Source organism: Pseudopodoces humilis, chromosome 4, assembly GCF_049639895.1.
Source record: "Pseudopodoces humilis isolate 2021_Gansu_Grassland_sample_001 chromosome 4, ASM4963989v1, whole genome shotgun sequence".
Lineage (NCBI taxonomy): Eukaryota > Metazoa > Chordata > Aves > Passeriformes > Paridae > Pseudopodoces > Pseudopodoces humilis.
The window spans coordinates 21,625,154-21,647,181 of record NC_142203.1 but is presented as its reverse complement, the minus strand read 5'-3'; the positions used below and the strand labels follow the sequence as shown (position 1 = coordinate 21,647,181).

At 38.4% G+C, this 22,028-nt stretch overlaps 1 protein-coding gene across 2 annotated transcripts in view; it reads right to left on the bottom strand.

Moving 5' to 3' along the window:
- SRFBP1 (serum response factor binding protein 1) overlaps window positions 1-22,028 on the bottom strand; it is a 66,932-nt gene that overhangs the window by 22,335 nt on the left and 22,569 nt on the right. The window contains exons 3-4 of one of the 2 annotated variants that reach the window (XM_014257081.2): window positions 21,942-22,014; window positions 542-613 (exon numbers count right to left, since the gene is read on the bottom strand). In XM_014257081.2, the coding sequence (XP_014112556.2) occupies window positions 542-613; window positions 21,942-22,014 (145 nt within the window). The remainder of the gene's footprint in view (window positions 1-541; window positions 614-21,941; window positions 22,015-22,028) is intronic. The other variant, XM_014257082.2, reaches the window with a different exon arrangement.

The following is a 22,028-nucleotide window of genomic DNA, read 5'->3' as shown; positions in this document are numbered from 1 at the left end:
GCATCTCTTACAGACGTTACTAGTTAGGCAGTTAATATTTGATACTGTACCTTCAGGCTTCAAGAGAAACATTACACTGAAAGCAATGAACCACAGAGGTGTTAGAATTTCACCTTCATTTCAAGCTAATGTTTGTCATGTTTTGTTTACACGTGGAAATTTCTCCCTGCATTTCAAAGTATTGAGAACCTTTTTCCAACTGTTGCAGAAAGATTACTTATTTACACCAAGTGAATAATTTATATATACAATATAAACAACACAAATCTATTTTTAAAGACTAAGAAATCACTATTACGTTTCCTGGTATTCTGTTCCAATTACTAGGGACTAGCCCACCAGACTAATGACAATTCATACTAGACAGCTATTCACTTTTCTGTAGATATGTCCCAGTGGACAAACCCCCTCAGAAAAGGATGAACTACAATGAAGATACAATACAACAAACAGTGTGTCAAATCCATGTACCTGCACCACATATACACCTTTTCACACTCAGAGAAGGAGGGGAAGGAAAGCAAAAAACAGCAAGTCTTACCTTTTTGCAGACACTTTCAAAATTAACTTCTGTCCTAAGAGCAAGTCTGGTAACTTCATCTGGTTTTATTTCCTGTAGATGGAAGAAAAGTTTATTCTTCTTATGATCAGACTTCATTAAGTCTTTCTAAGGTTCACCTGCTTTATAAACATTTGAATCATGACACCTCCCTGAGAAAGAAAAGGAGTTTGTTGTATGGCATATTTTTTCGTGTGTATGTAAACGCTACATTTATACTGACCTTTTGAAAACACAACCTTATACTTAATCTGACTGTATATACTAGTGCTGAAAGCAAAAGAGATTTTTCAACAGTAAAGTATGCAGAATAGGTGGTTTTATTTGCAGAAACATTTCAATTACCCGTATTGTTCTACTACAAATAAACTTTGGAAGGCCTTAAACTCCTGACTTATCTTCTAATGAAGTTATATCAGAACTTATCTATGTACACGAATATATAAGTCAAAGACAATGAAAATGAAGCTGAGATGAAAAAAATATTCTATTTTTTCTAAAGAAACTGACTGAACATGCAGTTTGCATTCCTGAACTTAAGCATTTCCATTGGCAGCTGAAATAGAGGAATGAAAATCCTGGACAAGTGGATTTTGTTAAAAGCTGAATATTTTATGAAACATGCCCCCACAACAGAGTTCTTGTTATTTTAAGACACATGCTTTATGTAGGTTGCATTACAAAATGCTCTATTAACCTCATCAACTGAATTAATTGAACATTATTTTCCTCCTAGGGCAGTGAAGCAAAAAATCATGGTATATACTAGTTGTTTCCCAGATGGCCATTTTAAAAGCAATTTAACTATTCTTATGCCAGACTCAAATAATGTCCATGCATTTTAAAAAGTTAAATTCTGTACAAAGTAACTTAATTATTCTGATAGGTTTCGTGTTCAACTATATTGTATTTGTTAATTACTTTATTTTCCTGCTTAAGCACTCTTTAAACCTATTCCAATACCTTCATTTTTACGCCACTGTTAAGTTCCATATTCTATCCCTTTTCTGTTGTAAATCTGGAGCACTATACTTCCTTGGACATTATTTCAGGAAGAACCACATAGCTTACCTTCTTATAAAAGGTCATAAATCTTGAGTCTCAAAAATTATGTTTTTCTTTTTTGTATAGTTAAGACACTTTACAGAGACTTGCAATTTATCTAGACCTTTAAGGTATTGCATGACTTGCATGTCTCAAAACTGTAAACAGTTATCTAGTAATGGGAAAAAATAAGAGAACTTAGTTAAATCAACAACAACAACCTCTTTCTGTGAATGTCAGAAGAGCTTCCTGACAATGAGATCTAGAACACTGCAAAATCATCTCCCAAAGGTACTAGTGGAAGCCACTGAGAGGACAGGATCCACACTGGAAAAACACTGGTAGATGTAGGAAACAATCTTCTACTGGCAGATGAACAGTTGGCTGACCTAATAGAGATGGAAAAGACCTATGATTCAGTTTTGCATGACTTTCCGAAGTGTTTCACAGCTGGTGAAAGTAGGACATGCTGGTAAGTGACATGCTTACTGTCACATAGGAGCTTGGGGGTTACGAATGAAGATCTGGAACCCAACATTATTCATTAAATCAAGCTGTTGGTTTATTAAAAAAAACAACCACAAAAAGATAATTCCTATGATCTTCATCCCAAATAAAACTGCCTATTTCCTGTCTCCTTAGGATTTAAATGCAACAACAGGGTTCAGGGCAGAGGCAGACAAACTTCAGCGATCCCTCCATGAGAATGTCAGAAGTTTAATTTTGATAGGACAATATTGCAGAATTCCCAAGACATTGCAGAATCATGAGTAATACTGGAGAATGAATTACACTTTGGAATGTGAAATCATGAAAGCCACTCTGAAATGCCTAGGATACAGAATGAGGCCAAGAACCTTCTGTTCAGGCTTAAATCTCCAAATTTATAAATTATTTCCTTCACTTCTCCTAGATTTAAGGCAAAGTAAGCATTTTTGACTTAAATGCTCTTCCACAGAACCTTGGTTTAGTAAACATAGTCACATGAGTCAAGTTACTGTAATAAGCACGTTTATTCTGTCTCTATTAATGGTGTCTCTATTAATGGCCAGACAATAAAATAGAAAATGGAGATAGTGGTATTTTTCCCAGCAGAGTTTTCTCAACTTTGAGATGAACCTGTCTCACAAGGAAAACCTTAGTACTTGTTGAGGGTTAGGTGTCCTTTTTTTTTGTTTTGTCCTTCTGGCCTGCCCGGGGAATTTTTACCCATTATGTGCTGGGACAACCTAACTACCGGTACTTAGGGGTGCTCACAACGGACAAAGAGTAGCCGGGCCCAGGGGAGGGGGAAGGGGGCAGAAAAGGAGGGTGGGGACAGTTTTTTAGCTGGCTTTTCTTCGGCTTCGGGGAAAGACGTTCGTGTGCTGGGTCGCAGAGCTGCTGCAGTGGAGAGAAGGGAATTTTTCGCCATCACCCAGACAGAGCTGCTGCTTCTTCTCCTTCTCCCCTCTTGGTTGGTGGCCTCGCACCCCCTGTCCTGCCGGGACATGTGGCAGTGCCAGGCACCGCCGCGGAGCTGCTGATACACCTCAGCCACCAGCCCAGGATCTCAGCTCATCCCTGCTGTTTCCAGCCGACTGTTCCTTGGAGCCCTGCAGAAGCACCAGGACTGACTGCCCGAGGGGGTTTGTGAAACAAAACCTCTCCTCCATCCCATCTCAGCTGAGAAAGCTGTCCTGGGGTCCCTGGTTCTGTGTTCTTGTTAATGCTGTAGTTATTGTTTGTTTGTTTGCCTGGTTATACCAGTAAAGAACTGTTATTCCTATCCCCAGATCTCTGCCTGAAAGCCCCTTGATTTCAAATTTATAATAATTCGGAAGGAGGAGGTCTACATTTTTTCATCCCAAGGGAGGCTCCTGCTCTCCCTAGCAGACACCTGTCTTCTAGAACCAAGACAGTACTGAATATCGATTATGTAACCCTCTTTCCAATTGTGCTAAGGGATGTTACAGATGGATGTCCCCTCCAGCATCTCTGAGACCAGTCTAGGAATTCCACCTGTCCTGATGCTCCAGCCCAGCCCAGTATGTCCAGAGACACGGAGGTGTCTGTCCCAGGTCCACAGATACAGCAGATGCTTTCTTATTGACAGTTTCAACCAGTAGTGAAGCTCTGCTATGCAGCATGTAGCACTCCCAGGACTCACAGGAACTGCAGTAGTGCCAGCCAAGGCCTCTTCCTTCTTTTCTGATCAGGACTGAAGTTCACTATTGAGATTATGCCACCTCCCACCCCCTCAAAAGGCACAAACACACTTGTGGATCCCTCAGTATCAGTGCAGTATATCCCTCTGTCCATCTAATTAATACCTCTTGGCCTGGGTCCATAACTCTTGTGCCCCTCTCCTGCGCCTCCTACTTGCTGGCTGGCAGCAAGTCACTATCAGGCAGATACCAAGACCCACCTTACAGACACCAGCAAGGGCCCTCGGGCCACCTGATACCCCTTCCCAGATGACAGAACCTTAGAAACACAGAATGGTTAAAAGAGGCCTTAAAGATCCTCTAGCTCCAGCCCTCACAATGGGCAGGGATACCTTCCACTAGATGAAGCTGCTCAGGGCCCTGCCCAATCTGGCCTTGAACACTCCCAGGGATGGGGTAGCCACAGCTTCCTTGGGCAACATGTGCCAGTGCCTCACCACCTTCACAGTAAGGAATTTCTTCCTAATACCCAATCCTAACCTACTCTCAGTTTAAAGCTATTACCCCATGTCCTATCACTACATGCCCTTGTAAAAAGTCCCTCTCCCACACACAGCTACTCCAATTTGAGGTTTGCTAGTGAACTGCACATGCCAAAAAGACATACACCTGGAGTCAAAGCACATGAATATTAGACAGTCTGCCTGCCCCATCAGCATTAGCACACAGGCCATGAGCAACAGCCCAGTCCAGATTGTGCCAAGAGCTTCACAGGCATGACTCAGCCCAGTTTCACCTGCAGAAACATGTAGGACACAAACTGACTGTCCTCCCTGGTGCTGCACATGCTGTTACTGCCCACGCCTGGAGCTGGGACCCCCCACCCACTGTTGCTGACACCCCACCAGGCTTGGGGCACCTACACTCCTGCCCTCACTCCTACTGCTTGCCCCATACACCCATGTCCTGGGGTGACTTCATGATGCTTGTATCCCCAGTTGTCTGTTTATGCTGGATATTGAGTTCTGAGAGTGAAGCAGGGAGAGAAGCGCAGAGTCTGTGTTCAGAAATTGCCCTCACTCCCCTGCATCCTGCTCCTGGACTGTGTTGTCTGCAGTATGGATGGACAGTGAGACAGAGCTCTCCTTTGCTTTTAGTTAGTTTTTTTAGCTAGCTGAGGCAGAGAAGTCCTTTGGGCTGTGGCTTTTCTTTTCCTTGGAATGGTTTAAACCTGCTCTGAACTGAAAACGCAGAGAAATACCAGGAGCTCATGCCTGTGGCCCACCAGGGCTAGGATGTGGTATTTTCCAGCACCAGAGGGACTGATAAGAGACTGAGAGAACCCAGCTACACACCACGACAAGAAATTTCTTAACTTTCCATCTCTTCAGAACAGCAAGAGGTTTTATTGCTTAATATTCTTTTTTTTTTTTTATGCTTGTGAATACTTTACTTGTTAAATAAACAGGTTTTTTCCACTTTTCCCCAAGAATATCTTTTCCCAAAGCAGTTGGGAGAGGGGCTGTTTCCATTTGCTTTCTGGAGGGGCCTCATTCAGAGGTTTCCTCCCAAAATTTGCTCTAAACCAGGATACCCCAGTAGCTGGCACCTCGTCCTTACTGCACTTTCAGGCAGGGGACAAAGACATGAGATTACAAACAGGTAAGAAAAGAAAAAAAGGTGACAGACTATGTTGATCAGTTGCATTGCTTGGTCAGGTAAATTTACTGACCAGAACTGGCTGAGACTGTCCCCTCAAATGCTCACTCCCAATTATGCCCCTCTAAGTGCTGCTTAGTTAAGTTCTGTGTAGTCACAGGTCCTCCCAATGTCCCTGAATTCTCATGTTCCTATTGTTCTCCCTTATCAGTTACAAAGTCAAGGTTGGCCTTCTGCAAAGCAGTATCAGTAGTTTTTTTAATGGCCCATTATTTGTGAGTGGAGATGATTTGCCTTTGTTCCTGTCTGTTTATCCCTTGTCCACCAGCTCTTTGATTGTCCACCAGCTCTTTGACTGTCTGCTTCATCCCTTCCCCTTTTCCTGTCTATCCCTTCAGCACTGCGAAGATCTGCTTATGAAGGCCCCTAATGAAGAACTCTCACTGCCTTCCAAATACGCTCACAGATTATAGCTGTTTTCTGAAATCGTATTAATGCTTGGTGTCATAACCTATGCCACTTGGTTTCCAAGAGAGATGCTATGTTCCAGTGAACAAGGAATACAAAAGTTAAGGGGGAACAAGACACATATGCTACTTTATGAAGTATACAAACTACAACAATCTCAGGTTAGGGAAATACAGACAAAGGTCTCCTAAAAACCAATGCACACACTCTTTCGCCTTGAAAATCTTCCCTATTTCCCCAAATGTCTAAAAATACCCCAAGCCAAAACCTTAAAAGTAAGGTGCTGACATACTGACTGCCTATGGAGGGATGATAAAAAACTGCTGAGATCAAGAGACCCTTCTCCTTTGCAGATTGACCATGTTTTCTCTCATGGAAGATAGACAACTTAGTGCTCTAGCTGGCAAACTGGTGGATAATGAGCAGTAAGGAACAATGGAAGAGATAATTTTCTTTTACTTATAAACTGCACCCTTATCTCAATCTTTATTATGAAATCCTTTGGAGACAGGGGCGTGAGCGAGGAAACACTGCAGTACATGCACATGACACAAAGCACAATGGTGTAGCTGTTTGTCCTGATGCTTCGGCCTGAAATGGCCACTGGAATGCCAAGATGACACTGGAAAGAGGTGGCAAAGGAGTAGGATCAGCAATTTTTTCCAACAGTCTGGGGATGATGCTCCTCTGGGCATTCACTGCCCAGGCAGCTGCTCCAGTGGGCAGTGATGTCAGGAGAACTGGCCTGTCAGCCAGTTGGATCCTGTCAGGCCTGCAGGCAGATGACCAGGCCTTGGCCTGAGATTAAGACGAATAAACAGGATGTGAAAAACTACTGGACATAAGAGAACTGCTGGATGTGATAGATAATGCAAGAAGCTGCAGAATGGCTGTACAGACCATTAGGGCAGAGTTACACAAAAACAAGACAAGCTCCATGGAAAGGTAGAATACAGGGCAGACTTCAGGGGTGGACATCTTGTTAACAAGGTAACTGAGCTAGTAACAGCACATGAAGCCAACACAGCACACAAAGTTACAGTGAAACACCAAATTTATGGAAAAAGTAACTATAGATAGGCAAGGACTGGAGTGGGCAAAGACTGGCATGGTCTGGGAAAAGTGAGCACTAGGGCACAGGAATGGGTAGCTATGGGGTAGGCACTCATCTCTGAATAGAGTACAGGAGGCAGCGAGCTCACCCCAGTACTTGGAGAAACTTAGAACAGCAATGTTGGGAGATTTTTTTTTTTTTTAAATACACCGTAACTGTCTTACACAGAAAGACAAGACTATATTGAAGTATGTCAAGCATAAGCGGTATGTGAAAATAGGATTTCATGTTTATATTGATTGTGGCAGCTCAGATGACACTTTATCCAAGCGATACTGAGTCAGAGAGAGGTCCTAACCTAAACGGCATGGAAATGTAATTTATTGAACAGCCTCTGGAAGACAGCAAAAACAAAAAAATTCACTGTCAAATGAGGCTTCGACACATCTCAGAAATGCAAGCTTTTTCATACAAAATGTATTCCCAGCTATGCTGTCTCAGGCAGTTTTAAATGACTCAGGAAAAAACCTTAAAGTCTGCCAGTGGCCTGTGGAAACAATTTAGGAGTCCTCAGACTACTAAAAATGACACAACTTCAATTTTGTTTTGACTAGTATTTTTTGTTTACCTTTATCATAAGAATTCATTACTTCTCATAATTATTTTTTCACATTTTCTTAGTTGTGTTTTAAGCCCTTCCATATGAAAAGATGACTTCTCAAAATGGTGAAGCTTCTCCAAACAGTAAGTAACAGAATTAGGATATATAGAAACAGAACACCCTTACCAAAAGTCGTATTTCTGCTAAAATCTCAGCTATAGTTTGCTACCCAATAATACCTTCAGCTTTTAAAACATAATCATAATTTTTACTCATAAACCTGTGTTTAAGACTACTTTCTCACAAAGTTTCTTATATTTTTCCATGGCATTCAGTCTGATTTTGCTACTGTCATTTTTCTAGGTTGCTTAGTGTGGAAAAACATGTAAGACAAAAAAAATTCCAGAACGTTTTCAACTTTTTTTTTCCCTGTAATTTAATCGCTGTATGTCTTCTTGTCATAACCAATTTTCTCCTCTAAGTCTTTAGAAGTTCAGAATTTTACTCATTCAGAAAAAAAGTAGTCTTACACTTATGAGTAAGTATTACCATTGTGAAAATATACAAAAATGGGATATCTTCAAAGCAGTGCAAGAAATCAGCCATGGGCACCTGAAAGTTTATCCAGCTTCCAAAAAGAAACTAAATCCATTATAAGAGCACAAATTTGTTTAAGTTACAAAGTAATGTTTTCTAGAAATGCATTGCTGCAACTGATTATTATCAAACTGATTATAAATAAAAGGAATACTTTCTTTCCCTAGCAGTTTATAAAGACCAAATCCTTTGTCAGTAGCTGTGACCTAAGTTTCATTAGTGGACCACCGCACTAAAGTAAATGGCACTCTGCCTAAACACAAAAAATAAAAATAAATAAATCCCAAACCTCTATCTTCTCATGGCCTCATTTTACTAGATGTGGAACCAAGATGAACAGTACTACCATAAGAGAAACTTGGATAAAATTAACAAACAGAATAACAAAAAATTGATCCAGTAAATAAAATATGACATTGTCTAGTTAAGTGTGACTTAAGCTTATTAATAACTTGTTTATTAAACAAGTCTTGTTTGTTAAGACTTGTTTATTAAACAAGTCAGTGCTATATTGACATAACTGCTTCATTATAAAATCCCTACGTAATTTTACCACAGACAGTGCTAAGCACTTTCAAATAGCTGCCTACCTTACTGCCAAGTCTTTATGAATGATTACTAAAACACCTCTGAAGCTCTCCTCAGTAATTAGATGTCCTGAACATCACCTACCACAGAATAAAAGTTTAAAGATCTGTAAGGTCTCCAGATATTTTCTGTATTTGCTCTCATTTTTTTAACTACAACTTTTAAAACAAGAATAAAATGGGAGGCAGTATCTCTCCTGGTAATATTGCGCAGAAGAAGAGAAGTCTAATCCTAGACAGAAGTCTGTAGTCTTAGCCCTGGAAATTTCATCTTCCATTTGGCTTTAGTTTTTTCCTCAATGGAATCCAGGCAATCGAGGTCACTCTCATCTTTATCCATTACCTGTAAATTACATAAAATCCTTCCAGAGAGGCCTACTGATTTGTCCCAAATTTCCCTAACTGTACCCTGATGATAGGTAAACTCTGAACGCTGTACCTCCCACTTGTATGCAACTGCACCTTCTGCAGTACAGCATTTCTTACCTAAGAACTCACTTTTGTTTTAATGATTTGCCGCTTTTCTGACTGGCAATTCCCAGTAACAATTTACCGCACCCTGGCTGAATGAGAATGCTCAAATAATGAAATTGCTCCATTTATTTTACTTGGTATAAAGAAATAGATTCGATAATCATTAAAATGTTGAATTCATTGCATTTCTAAAGCAATTCTAAAAAGACCCGCCATTGTCTCCTTTTGCAGCAGACACATCTCTGGATGTGAAAAAATTACACACCAAGAATTTCCTGCTGAGAAGAACTGAGGTTTTCAACCCACAGGCGAGAGTCCAGTGGGGGCCAGTACCAGTCTCATGAGGGGTAGACTGATTTGACAGGAAGTCCAGGATGGTGCTGTTAGGGCCACCCCTCTCCTAGGGCTGAAGCTGACTGATATCCAAAAAATTATGAAGACTGACAAGTCACTCGTTAAGAATACTATAATCCTTCATGAATCTAGCAAATATCTATGCATCTCCATGCTAAAAACTTTCCTGATAGTTTTTTTTTCAACCATCACTAGGAAAAAACCTGCACTTGTCCATCCTGAAACGTCAGCTCATATTATGTCCCATGCAGTGGAAATGGGGACTTATTCTTGGGAGTTCTTGGGTAAACCACACTTGGGGCTCAGGGCAGAGAATGTGCTGGGAAATTTCAGCACTTCACCTCCCCTCTATTACCACAATCCACTCATACCACATAGGGAATGGCCTTGCTATGCCTAAGACACAGTTATGCTGGATTTAAATAAAATGCCATTAAACCCACTGCTTTCAATACTCAAAAAGGACAGAAACATTTACAAAGTTCTTAGGAAAAGAAAGAAAAGACAAGGTATACCTCATTTATTCACACAAAGGTAAAAGATTTCTCTGCCTCACTCAGTTTGACTTGCCATTCTTCCTGGCAAGACAACATTTAGAATTTTCAATGTTTGCACACATTTACGCCAGAGCCTACACTTTCAGATAGAACAAATAAAGGAATCTATTTTTGGGAGCTATTTTCATGATTTCTTTGGTGACTCACTGGCATAATTCTTGCTTTTTAAATTACAGATGGACATAAAATCTAAGTGGTGCTAACATGTAAATATTTTTAAAATACAAAGGACTCAACTGAGTGATAAGAGACCATAAAAGATAGTAACTAACCACTGTGGGATGCATGTGTTTGGGAAGACCTTTTTATCTAATATCTAATATCTAATATAGTGACAAAGTAAAAAGACTGTCTGTCGAGGCATATGTGCACTCAAAATTAATACAAACAAAACAGATCAGCATATTACTAATGTACTCATTATTCCAAGAAAATCAGATACCACATTACAATGGGGGCAGGTGTATCTTTCTAACTAGTAATGCTCTTCATGTTGTGGAAGCTTCTCACTACCAAAGACATATATGTACTAACAGATTTCGAATAGAAGTCTAATAGTGCTTGAATAAATACTATTTCAGAAGTTTACACATATTCAGAAACAACATATATTCTTTTGATAAATAACTTCAAGTTAGCAAGTTCAACAAGTTAGCCTTTGCTAAGCTTACAGTCAATGCAGCAAGTCCGATAAATGTCCGAAAATAAATGTATGTAGAGATGCAGCTTTCTGTGGAAGTCAAGTTTTACTGTACATATCTGTGTCATAAAGGACAGGCAACTACAGGAAAGCAAAGGCATAATAAAAAATTCCATGGATTTTTTTTTTTGTTGTTTGTTTAACCGGTGTAGCCAACAAAGCTTTTGCTGGCAACCTGACTGCGTGACTTGGTTCTGTTTCACCATATACTGAAAACAGAGGTCTTATCCAGTAGAAATGAAGACATTTTCTCTCTAATTGGAGACAGGTTAAGTGAATTATCTTTTAAACACAGTCCCCTGGATCACCTGGGTTTAAGATTATTATGATGTTCAAAAGTAGTAGGAGTTTTTAATTTATAAATTATCTAGGGTCTGTATTACAAAGAGGAAGAAAAGCTTAAGAAGAAATGGTTCTACAGTTTCTAGTTTTCCTGAAGTATGCACCAAAGACATTTAATGCATTTTTAATGACTTTGCATGCTTTATCAACTGCCTTATATTTTCGAAAGTTTTGGTGAATTTTATGTTGTTTTAACTGGTCTTTGATTTTACTATAAGACCTCTCCAAATAAGAAAATAACCTTTCTTGAAATCATTAACTTTCAACTTTGTTGGATAAATAACAACTTGGAGAGAAATACTACAAAACACATTAAGAAAAAAATAGTAAAATTTAATTAGTATTTTAAAATAACAAAACCAAAGACATCACTAGAGAAAATTACCAGAATATAGCTTCCCAAAAAAATCAGAAGCTTGAGAACCACATCACTTTAGACAAACATAGCACAATTCATTTTGATGGGAATTAACTATTCCTAACCTGTCAAAACAGAAAGGGAAAAAAAAAAGAAAAAAGAAAAAATAATAATACTCCAAAATCACAGTTAATCATTGGGAATGTAAGAATGTACTTCTAGGGGAACTTGTCTAGCAATTGTTCTTTTTGTGAACTGCACTGGTGTCAGGTTTTTGCTGGCACCAATTTTAAACATTACTAAATGTCTACAGTATTGCTGTCTCAGTTTAGATCCAAGTGAAATTCACTGTCAACCTGTGAATTTTCATCTAGTAAGTTTCACAATACAAAATTTTATTGTTTTTTTGGCTTATTGTTTTCTATTGTTTTGTTTAAATTTACAGAAATACTCATCTAATAAAAGTACATCATATTCCTGTGAACACAGTTTTGCACAAATTGTTACCTTCCTCTTGCTAAATACCCTCATTTCTCTACACTGCATAACCTTTTCTAAAAGCAGAACAAGCAGATGAGGGAAAGACTACTTATTCATGCTTTAATAACAAAACATAATGAAATAAACAACTCTCCAAAAGAACACTTAACATGGCTAATTGTTTGAGCTCTTGTAAAATACCCAAACTTTATTTGGCAAGTATAGGCTGCTCTTTTCTGCCACGTTTATAAACTAATTTAATATTTCAAGAGGTATGCAAGTCAAATGCCAGCAATTACATCAGTCTACCGAGATGAACACTGTGAACTTGGCATTTTTTTCTGTCAATTAGATTAAATGAATTGTTTCATTTTGGAGGTTCACATCTGATTCAGTAGTCACTTTCAGAGAGCAGTCACCGTTTTCACCATTGCATACAGAAAGAGATGAGCAAGTCTGCAATTTCGTGACAATTTCAGAAGTAGAAGGTACTATGAAAGTAAACTACAATTACAAGCATTAAAAATGACAAAGAAAAGAGAAGTAAAAAAAAACTTAGAAGCACAGCAAGCATGATGCCAAAAATTATTACTTGAGTATTCTTTTTTCTTCAAACATCTCTTAGTTCTGAATGTCAGCGTTCACTTGTGCTGTAATGCAATCTGTAATTTCATTGTACTGACACAATTTGTTCCACAGTGCTTTCCTAATATTAAAATAACAACCACATGCGATTTGAGGGTTTCCATATTTCCAAGCAGCCCTGCTGCTGGCTGGAAGCGCCTGGGGTTTTGAGTTACTATCCGTGGTATTCGGCGCGGCTGCCAGCAGCGCCGGCGGGTGCCAGCAGCGCGGCTTGAGCGAGAGCGGCAGGAAAGCGGCGCTACCTGCCAGGAGAGGGCGCGGGGCACCCCCGGCCCCGCTCCCGCCCGGCAGCAGCGACAGCCAGCAAGGCGCCACCGAGGCAGCCAGCGAAAGGACGTGCTGGATCCTCACAGCATTCCCTAACGACGAGACTAGTGACTGACAAATGGGCGCCATCCGCGTAGTAACTCCCCACCCGCTACGTTCGGGTTTGAAAATAAGACGCGGAAACAGAAACAAGTAGCGAGGACAGAAGAACCCGGAGAGATGCAGTGTGAAGCAGAAGCACGTCAATACAGACCCCGTCTGCACAACCCCTTGGTCTGCTTCTAGAGGGCAAAAGTTCAAAGATTAGACATCATGCAGATAAAAAGAACTTGTTTCCATTCCTTTTCCCAGTATGCATTGTCACCAGGAAAATTACTCTTCCTCCAGTCCTTTCTTCAAGCTCCATGGAAAAAAAAAATGATTTAGTTTTTGTCCTTTCCTAGAGATCTTGAAACTTCAGCAAGACAAACCTGTCACCTGATTTGCCCAGGGTGAGGAGTAAAGGTGAAAAAACCAGATCGTAACAAAACACAAAAAGAGGTTTTTACTTTTAGTATATGCAGATTTTCAAACTGACTGTTAAAACCTCCTCAGCAAAATACCAGTACACAGTATCTATCCAGGACAAATACGTGAATTGTGTTGAAACTCCAACACCAGTAGTTCACCTTGTATTCCGGCAAATCCTCTTCCAATTTTGTTACATGCTATATAGATGCCGTGCCATATCTGATCGTTCTTGACACTCTTCTTTATACTTTCACTAGTTTATTTGGTTGTTTTTTACATACACAAACATGATTTATGCAGTATACAGTAAAATAATTAATTTTAATAGGAAGAGGCTGACTTCTGTCTGAAGGCAAGGAAGAGCAATCTAGCATTTTCACAAATATCTATGGAAACTCTGATATCCACCTCCTAGCAGTATCAGCAAAAAACAATTTCTTTCAATCCAGTAAAAATGAACTACTGGAAATGTAATTCTCACCACCACCACAAGTACTAAACATTTATCACCATTGAATATCTTCAGTCATTCTGTTGCCCAGCTGATCAGCTCAGCAGTGTTTTAGTATCAGTATCTTCACTACCCCAAAATTCTGGAATCAAAGTTCTGTCATTCATTCACTTTTTCTGAATCATTTCCAGCACTGATCTGCACAAATCTCCGCTGTTAGCTTTCCAACACTACGAAAGCCAAGCATCTATTCTTCTCTTTTGCTTACTATGTTTAACTCTGTGACTAAAAGAAGAAAATTCATATCCATGAACAACTTCAAAAAAAGAAAAGCCTAACTAAAACAACATAAAACCACTGGAGGCTTTGGGTGAAAGCTGGACAATGATGTTGTTTTTTGGTTTTTTTAATACAAAACACTGTACAGACTCAATCAACAATATCTACTATGTACTTACTCCTTCAAAGAACTCCCACTGATTTGCCAGGCATGACTATCATCTCCTAAAGGTACCATTATTCTACCTCTTACTATTCATCCATGTGCTCACTAAATCCTCACTTAACTATTAAGTGCCAAAACATCTGTCCAGCACTGAAGTCATATTCACACTAGCATTACATTCCCAAAAAGACTTAATTTTTCTTTTTTTTTTTTTTTTTACACAGGAGGTAGCCATGGGGGAAATAAGATTTTACACTCAAAAGCATCAGCTGGAATAAGGAGTCATAGCAATTCACCATTCATGCAGTCGTCATTCCGAATTAATTAATTTCCAAGTGACTATAAAGATACAGCGATCTCAATTTCTTTTTCTCTCCCATCACACACTCTTCAGTTAGAAGAAATACGAATAAAACCTTTACCACAATATTAAAGAAGGATTTCTATTTATGAAGGAAAAAAAACAAACTTCTATGGAAAATTTCTTTAGAAGAAAGAGGACAAAAAAGGACAGTTGATTAAGGATATTTAGATAGTTTAATATTGATCCACCATACTAAGTAGATTCACTATTTACTGTAGATATTATTCTTCACTTCTCCAGAATAAATTAAGTACAAAGACCAGCTAGTATAGAGCAAGGAATTAATTAGAATTGCCTCAGAGATCCCATGAGGATTATCTTCTTTTGACAACTACCATACCTCAGCATAGGATGATCAAAGGAAAAGGAAATCTATGTAGTACTTATAGAAACGTTATCTTCTTTTTCAGGTTCTCACAAATTACAGAGACATTTAAGAAAATGCCCAAGTTGGTTCAGTAAAGTGAAATGCATGTTGGGATGATGAAAGAGTCAACAACAAAAAAAGTACCTATTTTGAAAACACAAGTACTTTCAACATGAGCGCAGAACAAGCTGACACTTCTGTCATTATTTTGATTAATAGTAAGTGGTTTGTTTTGCTGCCACTGGTCTATTTTCACATAAAGGCATATGAGTTGCATTTTTTTTTTTAAATATTATTGCAAAGGTTGCCTCTTTATTAAAATAAACAATGAAAATACACATCTGCAACCCCTATTTTTTCAAAACGTGAAAATGGCTTATTCTGCATCTTACAAAAAATAAGATAGTAAAATTCTTATGCAAGACTTGATTAGAAAAAGCTTCATCTGCAAGCCATATTTTTAAGTCAGCTGACAACCTGCACTTAGAATGTACTTTAATATTTTCCTTAAGTTGTCTCAAATCCAACAAAAAGCTGCCCTTGTGATCTGTTTTGACTTTGTAACTAGGAATCGAATGCATTAAAAAAAACCCACGATAGCTGCTTCTATTTAAGTATCTTGTCAACAATAAAGTTTTCAAAATGAAGCTGATGATATTTTTACTGACTTTTATTTTTAAGAAATGCAGCCCATTTTTTATGTAATCCAGGACAGTATTTCAATATATTAAAAAAACCAAAAAACTTCTGCTATCATAATGTAATAAAACAGTAAGAATGGCTGTCAGCTATTTTATTCCTTCAAATTACAACTGTACAGTACAAGATCCCACACTAATTTTTCTGTCTTTCTTAAAGTTTTAAGTATCCTTTTATGCTTGCTATATAGAAAAAGAAAAGTATATTCTATAGTTTTCTTATGCTGAGATTGCTCATTCAGCGTATTTTGACCCTGCGTGAAAAGCAACCAAGAGACTAGTTTAGGAAAACAGATAAGAATATGAAGTATGGAGTTTCTCATTTTAGCATAAATATGAAAGGAAGCAATGTATCAGTGTAAAGAGCATGAAGTGCTATGCAGATAAAGAACAGAACTCAGACAGTGATTATACCAACCTGCCTTCTCACTACTTTGAGAATCAAAAAAGGATATAGGTAGGAATATTCAAGTAAAGTGGGCACACTGAGGAGACATATTTATGTAGGTTCCTGGTGAGGCATTCCTTCCTCATTCTTATCCATCAATTAAAAAAAAATACATTAAATAGCCCACTTTATTCCTTATCTTCACACTGAGCAGTGGAATCTTATTTTCCTTTAGCCTTACTTCTACTGCAGTGTACCTACAGAATCCATTCGTGCAGTGCTTCCCATTCCTCACTACTTGAAAATCCATCAGTTTTGTATTTACTAACAATCTCTGCACATTCAGGCAGTATCTTCTACATTCCTGACAGGCTTGCTGTTCTTGCTTCCACCTTTGGTGGACCTTCTGGTTATGTTTGGGCTCAGGAACACACTGAAAATCTTCATACCACCTTCTCCATTACATTAAGTGGTCTTTACATTGTGTTCCTTATTTGGTAGAGCTTTTACTTCAACCTTGACATAATTTTAGACAGCCATTGAATTAATATGCAGTTCAACAAAAATAATACTCCCTACTAAGGCATATGTTGTCTAGAACAGCCATGAACTGCCATAAGCAAAGTAGAATGTGCTGTTAAGAGCACAAGCAGCCAACTTTTGTGTTTCCTAATAGTGCTTGACTCCTTGCATGTGTATGCCTGACCAATGCACACATGGATATATCGGACACTCAAAGCCCCATGGCTTCCTATATTACTGCAGAGGAATGCATCATGCACAGATAATAAGTCAGACACATGCACCAAAGCAAGGATCTGGACTGCTCCACTGAAGGCGGAACAGCTTTAAGTTCTGCTCCTTCCTCCTTCCCTGAAATGGTCTACATGTGGCATGTGGCCCACACCATTGTGAAATCTGACCCACTCCTGCCTCAGCCTTTTGTTGAGAAGCTCAACTTCTTTTGTTGAGAAGCTCAACTTCTTTTGTTGAGAAGTTCCTAGGCTGATTACACTGAAGTTTAAGCACTTCCCATTACTATTACAAAACTTTTAAAGTTTAAAGATTCTATAACATAAGGATGAATGTTTGCTACCTATTTTAAAAGAAGATATGCAAGACTGTTGGAAGCACATGTTAATAGAACGAAAAAGCAAAAAACTGCGTTAGTTTCCACTCTGACTTAAGACCATTTAATGGCAAGATGTTAACTGAAAGCCAGGTTACATAAGATGAAACCATTAACCAAGAAAGAAAACACCACTGCTAGAAGGAAATTATAAAGATTTTCTAAAAAGCCTGCTATTTCAGGATATAAAACTTCCATGCAAAAAGGCCATACTAAAAGACAGACCTACCAAGCTCCTTAAACCGACCTGCTACAAAAATTATCAGTTACCCAGCCCTGTTCTCAACCTTACCTCTATTACTTTCAGGAAATGGAATGACTTTTCCAAGGACAATGAGTATGAAAACATCAAACTGAGGCTCTACTTTTATAAAATAATTTGGCTTTTAAAAGCTTAATAATGGAGTTCATATTTAAGTCTACTTCTGTTAACGTCTTCCTAGAATATAAAACTAAGAAAAAATAATGTAAAATTATTTTTTTCTTGTATCTATTGTACTAAATTCATTATTCTGTGATAAATACTGTGGTTTGAGTGTAGTAAAAAACCCTCTTTGTATTAACTGATCTGTTTCTCCAGCGATAATTTTCAGGACAGAGAATGCATCTTTCCTTTTTCAAGACACCTGAAAATGGCTGAAACAAATTGCTGCTCATTCCTGACAAATGGAAGGCATTTTCCCTTCAAGCACTGCAAACTGCCTTTTGTCCATACTTTCTTAATGGGCATTCCCCAAACATGATATAGCAACACCTTCCATAATGCCAAGGTTTTTGTTGTAAGATAAAAAGTAGCAAAAGTACTCCTAGAGACATGGTGAAGAAACAACAGTTATATTAAAATCTTCAGCCAAGAAATTCCAACAATTCAAGGAAAGCTACACATTACTAAGAAATCACTAGACAACCTGTTTTTTTTGTGCCAAGAAACTTTCAAAAAAATAATAGCTTCTTAAATATGGGAAGTTGTACTCTACATGGATAATGAATCCATTTTGATAGTATCATCAAGCCTGACAAACAAGTAAAGAAATACCTGTAAGTATACACTGTTTTGTATTTCACAGAAGTAGTATCATAGTGGAGGACTAGAAAGCATCATACCATTCTCTTTCCCCATCTTTTGTGAATGGTTGAATAAATATTTTATGCAGTTTTGGAAAAATGAAAACTGAAGGAATCAAAAACTGGTGTATTATGCTAATAGCTTTGAGAACTCCTGTAAACCATTAACCCAGTTCCTCCATCCACAATGCAGGACACTGCTCTAATTTCTCACAATGTTTACTTCTGATTGTTGTGCTTGAGAACTTTGATTTGCCAGTTAAGTTTTTTTTAATTCTTCAGTTCTAACAATGAAAATATAAATATAGAGAAGAAAAAAGTTACATGTCAGTCTAACAATACTACAATATATACTATTTGCAAATTCAAATAACAAAAGGTTTTTTCAACACAGCCCAGCACTAACACTTCATAGATTTTTAATATATATGCAGAATTGTGCATGCATGTCTATGTAGAGCACATTAAAAAAAAAAAAAAAAAAAAAAAAAAGAGGACACTCTATTAAGCCTAAAAAGTAAAAGTATCTTATACCATCTCACTCTGACAAACCAATGTGTTTAAAGTGATATTATGTCAGCACTGTCTGTTCAGAATTTACTTGAGGATGGGAAAATAGCATCCTTGGGTGCTAGTGATACCACTGCTGGTAACAGCAAGCATTTTGTCCTTCCTGTTGTGTCAGATTATAGTTAGAAAAAATATAAATTAGAAAGAGAAGTTAAAATCTTGTAACTGGAAATTCAAAACTGTTTCATTCTGAGAAGTCCTGCTGAGCTGCAGGCTCAAAAAGTTTGTGAGTTTACAGGCAGCTGAACTCACAAACGTAATTCTCAAGAAAGCAAATGATTCTCCCTGATTAAGATCTCAAACTATTAGATTTCTTTTTCTGAATAAGAGAAACTTAAGCCACTGAATTAAAAACTTCAGTTAAACAGACAACTGTGTCAAGGTTGCAGAATTTCAGTCTTTCTCCCCCAAGACTGAAACAAATTCCCTGTAAAATGGAATCCCCCAATAACTGCTCTGAGGTCATCAGAATACATAAAGTCCTTCCAAAGACTTTGCTGCTAACAGTTCTCAGGTGGCTTTTTCATTTCTTCTGGATACATGATAAGGAAAAAGGAAGTCTGGGTCTGTTCTTGATGATGGAAGAAAAAGGACTGATGTTTAAAAGAGATGGCTTTGTGCATTTGTTTAACACAATAGCTCTAAGTGGGAGTGGGGGCTCTGGAAGTGGCTTCTGAGAGAAGCTCCTCAAAGCTTCTACTATGTCCAGCAAAGCCAATCCTTGAAGGCTCTGATGATAGACATGTTGTTGACCCAATCAGAGTAGTTAGTAATGCCTCTGCAATGACATATTTAAGAAGGAAAACAACACACACAGTCCCTCCTCTTCTTCAAGCGGCTGCTGGGACTGCACAGCTTGCAGTGAACTTTGCCTGTTTAGTTGCCTTTAGCCAGCTGTGCTGCAGGCAGAAGGGCAGAGGTGCCAGCAGCGGCTTCTCCTTTTTAGTGCCACACAGTAAGAGCAGTGTGGAATGGTGCCAGCACCGTGGTGGCTGGCACAGCCCATGCAGTGCCAGTGAGGCTCACGTGGCCAGCAGCGAAGGGCATAACAAGCAATTCCCCCAGTACTGAGCCCAGACAAGATCAACCTTTCAGTGCTACAAAACCCTTCAAGAACTTTTGAAACAATTGATAGAGCTTGAGAACAAATGAACCTACAGACAACAATTTTCTCCTTAGTCATAGAAAAGGAAAAGGTGAAGACACATGAGGGGAACAACATAGTGACACTAAGCCCACTGAAAGGAGGGAGGGAGAGAAGGTGCTTTAAAAGTTCAAGCTGAGGTTCCTCTACAAGCTGTGGTGAGGACTATAATACAACAAACTTTTTCCCTGTAGTTCATGAAGTGCATGGGGGATCCAGAGATCCACTGGCAGCCTGTGAGAAAAGGTGCTCATGTTGGAGCAGGTGGATGTTGAAAAGCTGTAATCTAGTAGGAAACCCCAACAGAGAGAGCTGATCCTTGCTTCCAGATAGAGAGGAATCTTGCTTCCAAACTAGAACAGCTTATCCTTAAAAGACTACATATATCCCATGAACTAAAATGACCCATGCCATGTAGTTCAAGAAGACTATTTTCCCTAAGGGCGGGACTTAAATTACAGCAGGTTGGGCAGGACTGCTACTCTAGATTACAAATCTATCCTCCCCTGACAATCACTCTTAAAGCTACCACTTACAAGCCCTGTACATATTCAAGCCAACTGAAGGAGGAGTTGAATGTACTTGGCCAATACAGTCCTGAGCGCAGGCAGGATTTAAGATGTTTGCCATGAGCCAATCCTGGAACGAAAAAGCTCAATGTGGACAAAACAAACACTCCTGGTAAATGCATGTGGAACAAATCTTTCAGTGAAACCATCTCAAGGACACTCACAAAAGCCCCATAAAACATGGGCTTCTAAGCTCAGTGCTGTAACACATGTGATCACTTGATCATTCTCTTACAAACTGAGACACACATACACGGCATTTAAACACAATTAAAAAATTAGAACAAAAAAAGGAGAGAAAAGGGAGCAAATACATGACCGAGTTTAAGACTGATGACAAGTCAGTAATGCAGAGTGCCTCAATGTTAATGTCATGGTGTTTGAGCAGTGCTGACCACTTTCTTTACCCTTTTACTTATTTATGAAGACTCTTACTGGAAGTATGAAGCTAAAAATCCCTATGGTTCTGCCTGATCTATCTGGCACATCTGAGTTGGTCAATGAAACCTTTCCTGTTACTAGCCTTTTTTTTGAAGACTAAGGTCTCTGCAATGCTGAGGAAAAAAAGAAAGAAGTGTTAAAAAAACCTAAAAAACCTCCCAGAACAGCACACAATAGTAAGAGTAGTATCACTCTTGGATAGTAGTAGTCATGGATAACTACAGTTATCAACTACACTTACCAAGGAAGCAATCAAAACAGCAATATTGTGAGAAAACATTTGTCATGACCAATACATGACTTATGCTCAAGCCCTATGATTGGAATTCATAACTCATTTCACCACACATAATCTTATGCAGTATCACTAAAATTGAGAGACTAGCACAAATTATTAAGAAGTTATAAAGTTTCTGAAGCATTTTCTTGATGTCATAACATATAAGATACAAACACTCTGTCAATTAACAGCAATTAAATTAAATTAAAAAAAAATCTGACTCAAGCATAACCAGTCCCTTGCAGCTAAAATTTGAAACTCTTACAGAACCAAATACAAATGGCATGGTATTTAAAGCTTGCAGATAATGAGGATACTGTATTGTCAGACACACAAAATGCCTTCCCATACTCCTGAGTGGCACAAGAACTTTAAATTCTGTGCTTTAACTTACAGTAAAAACTTTCAATACAACACACTACTAAGCAAATTCATGTTTAGCCTGGAAAGCTTAAGACTCAAATTGTTTAACATCTTGACAAACACAAGCACTCATAGTTTGCTAGTTATGTTAGTCTTACTCTGAAATTACTTGAAGTTTCAGTAATGCAGCTGCAGAAAACAGACAAAGCTTTCAGTTACTAAAATAATTGTCTCTAATATTGAATTATCTAAACATGGAATTACCTTCATGGCATGGATTTCTTCTATCAATCTCTCAACTCGTTTTTGGTTCTTTAATTTCAAGTCTTCTGAACCCCTGCAAGTGAAGTC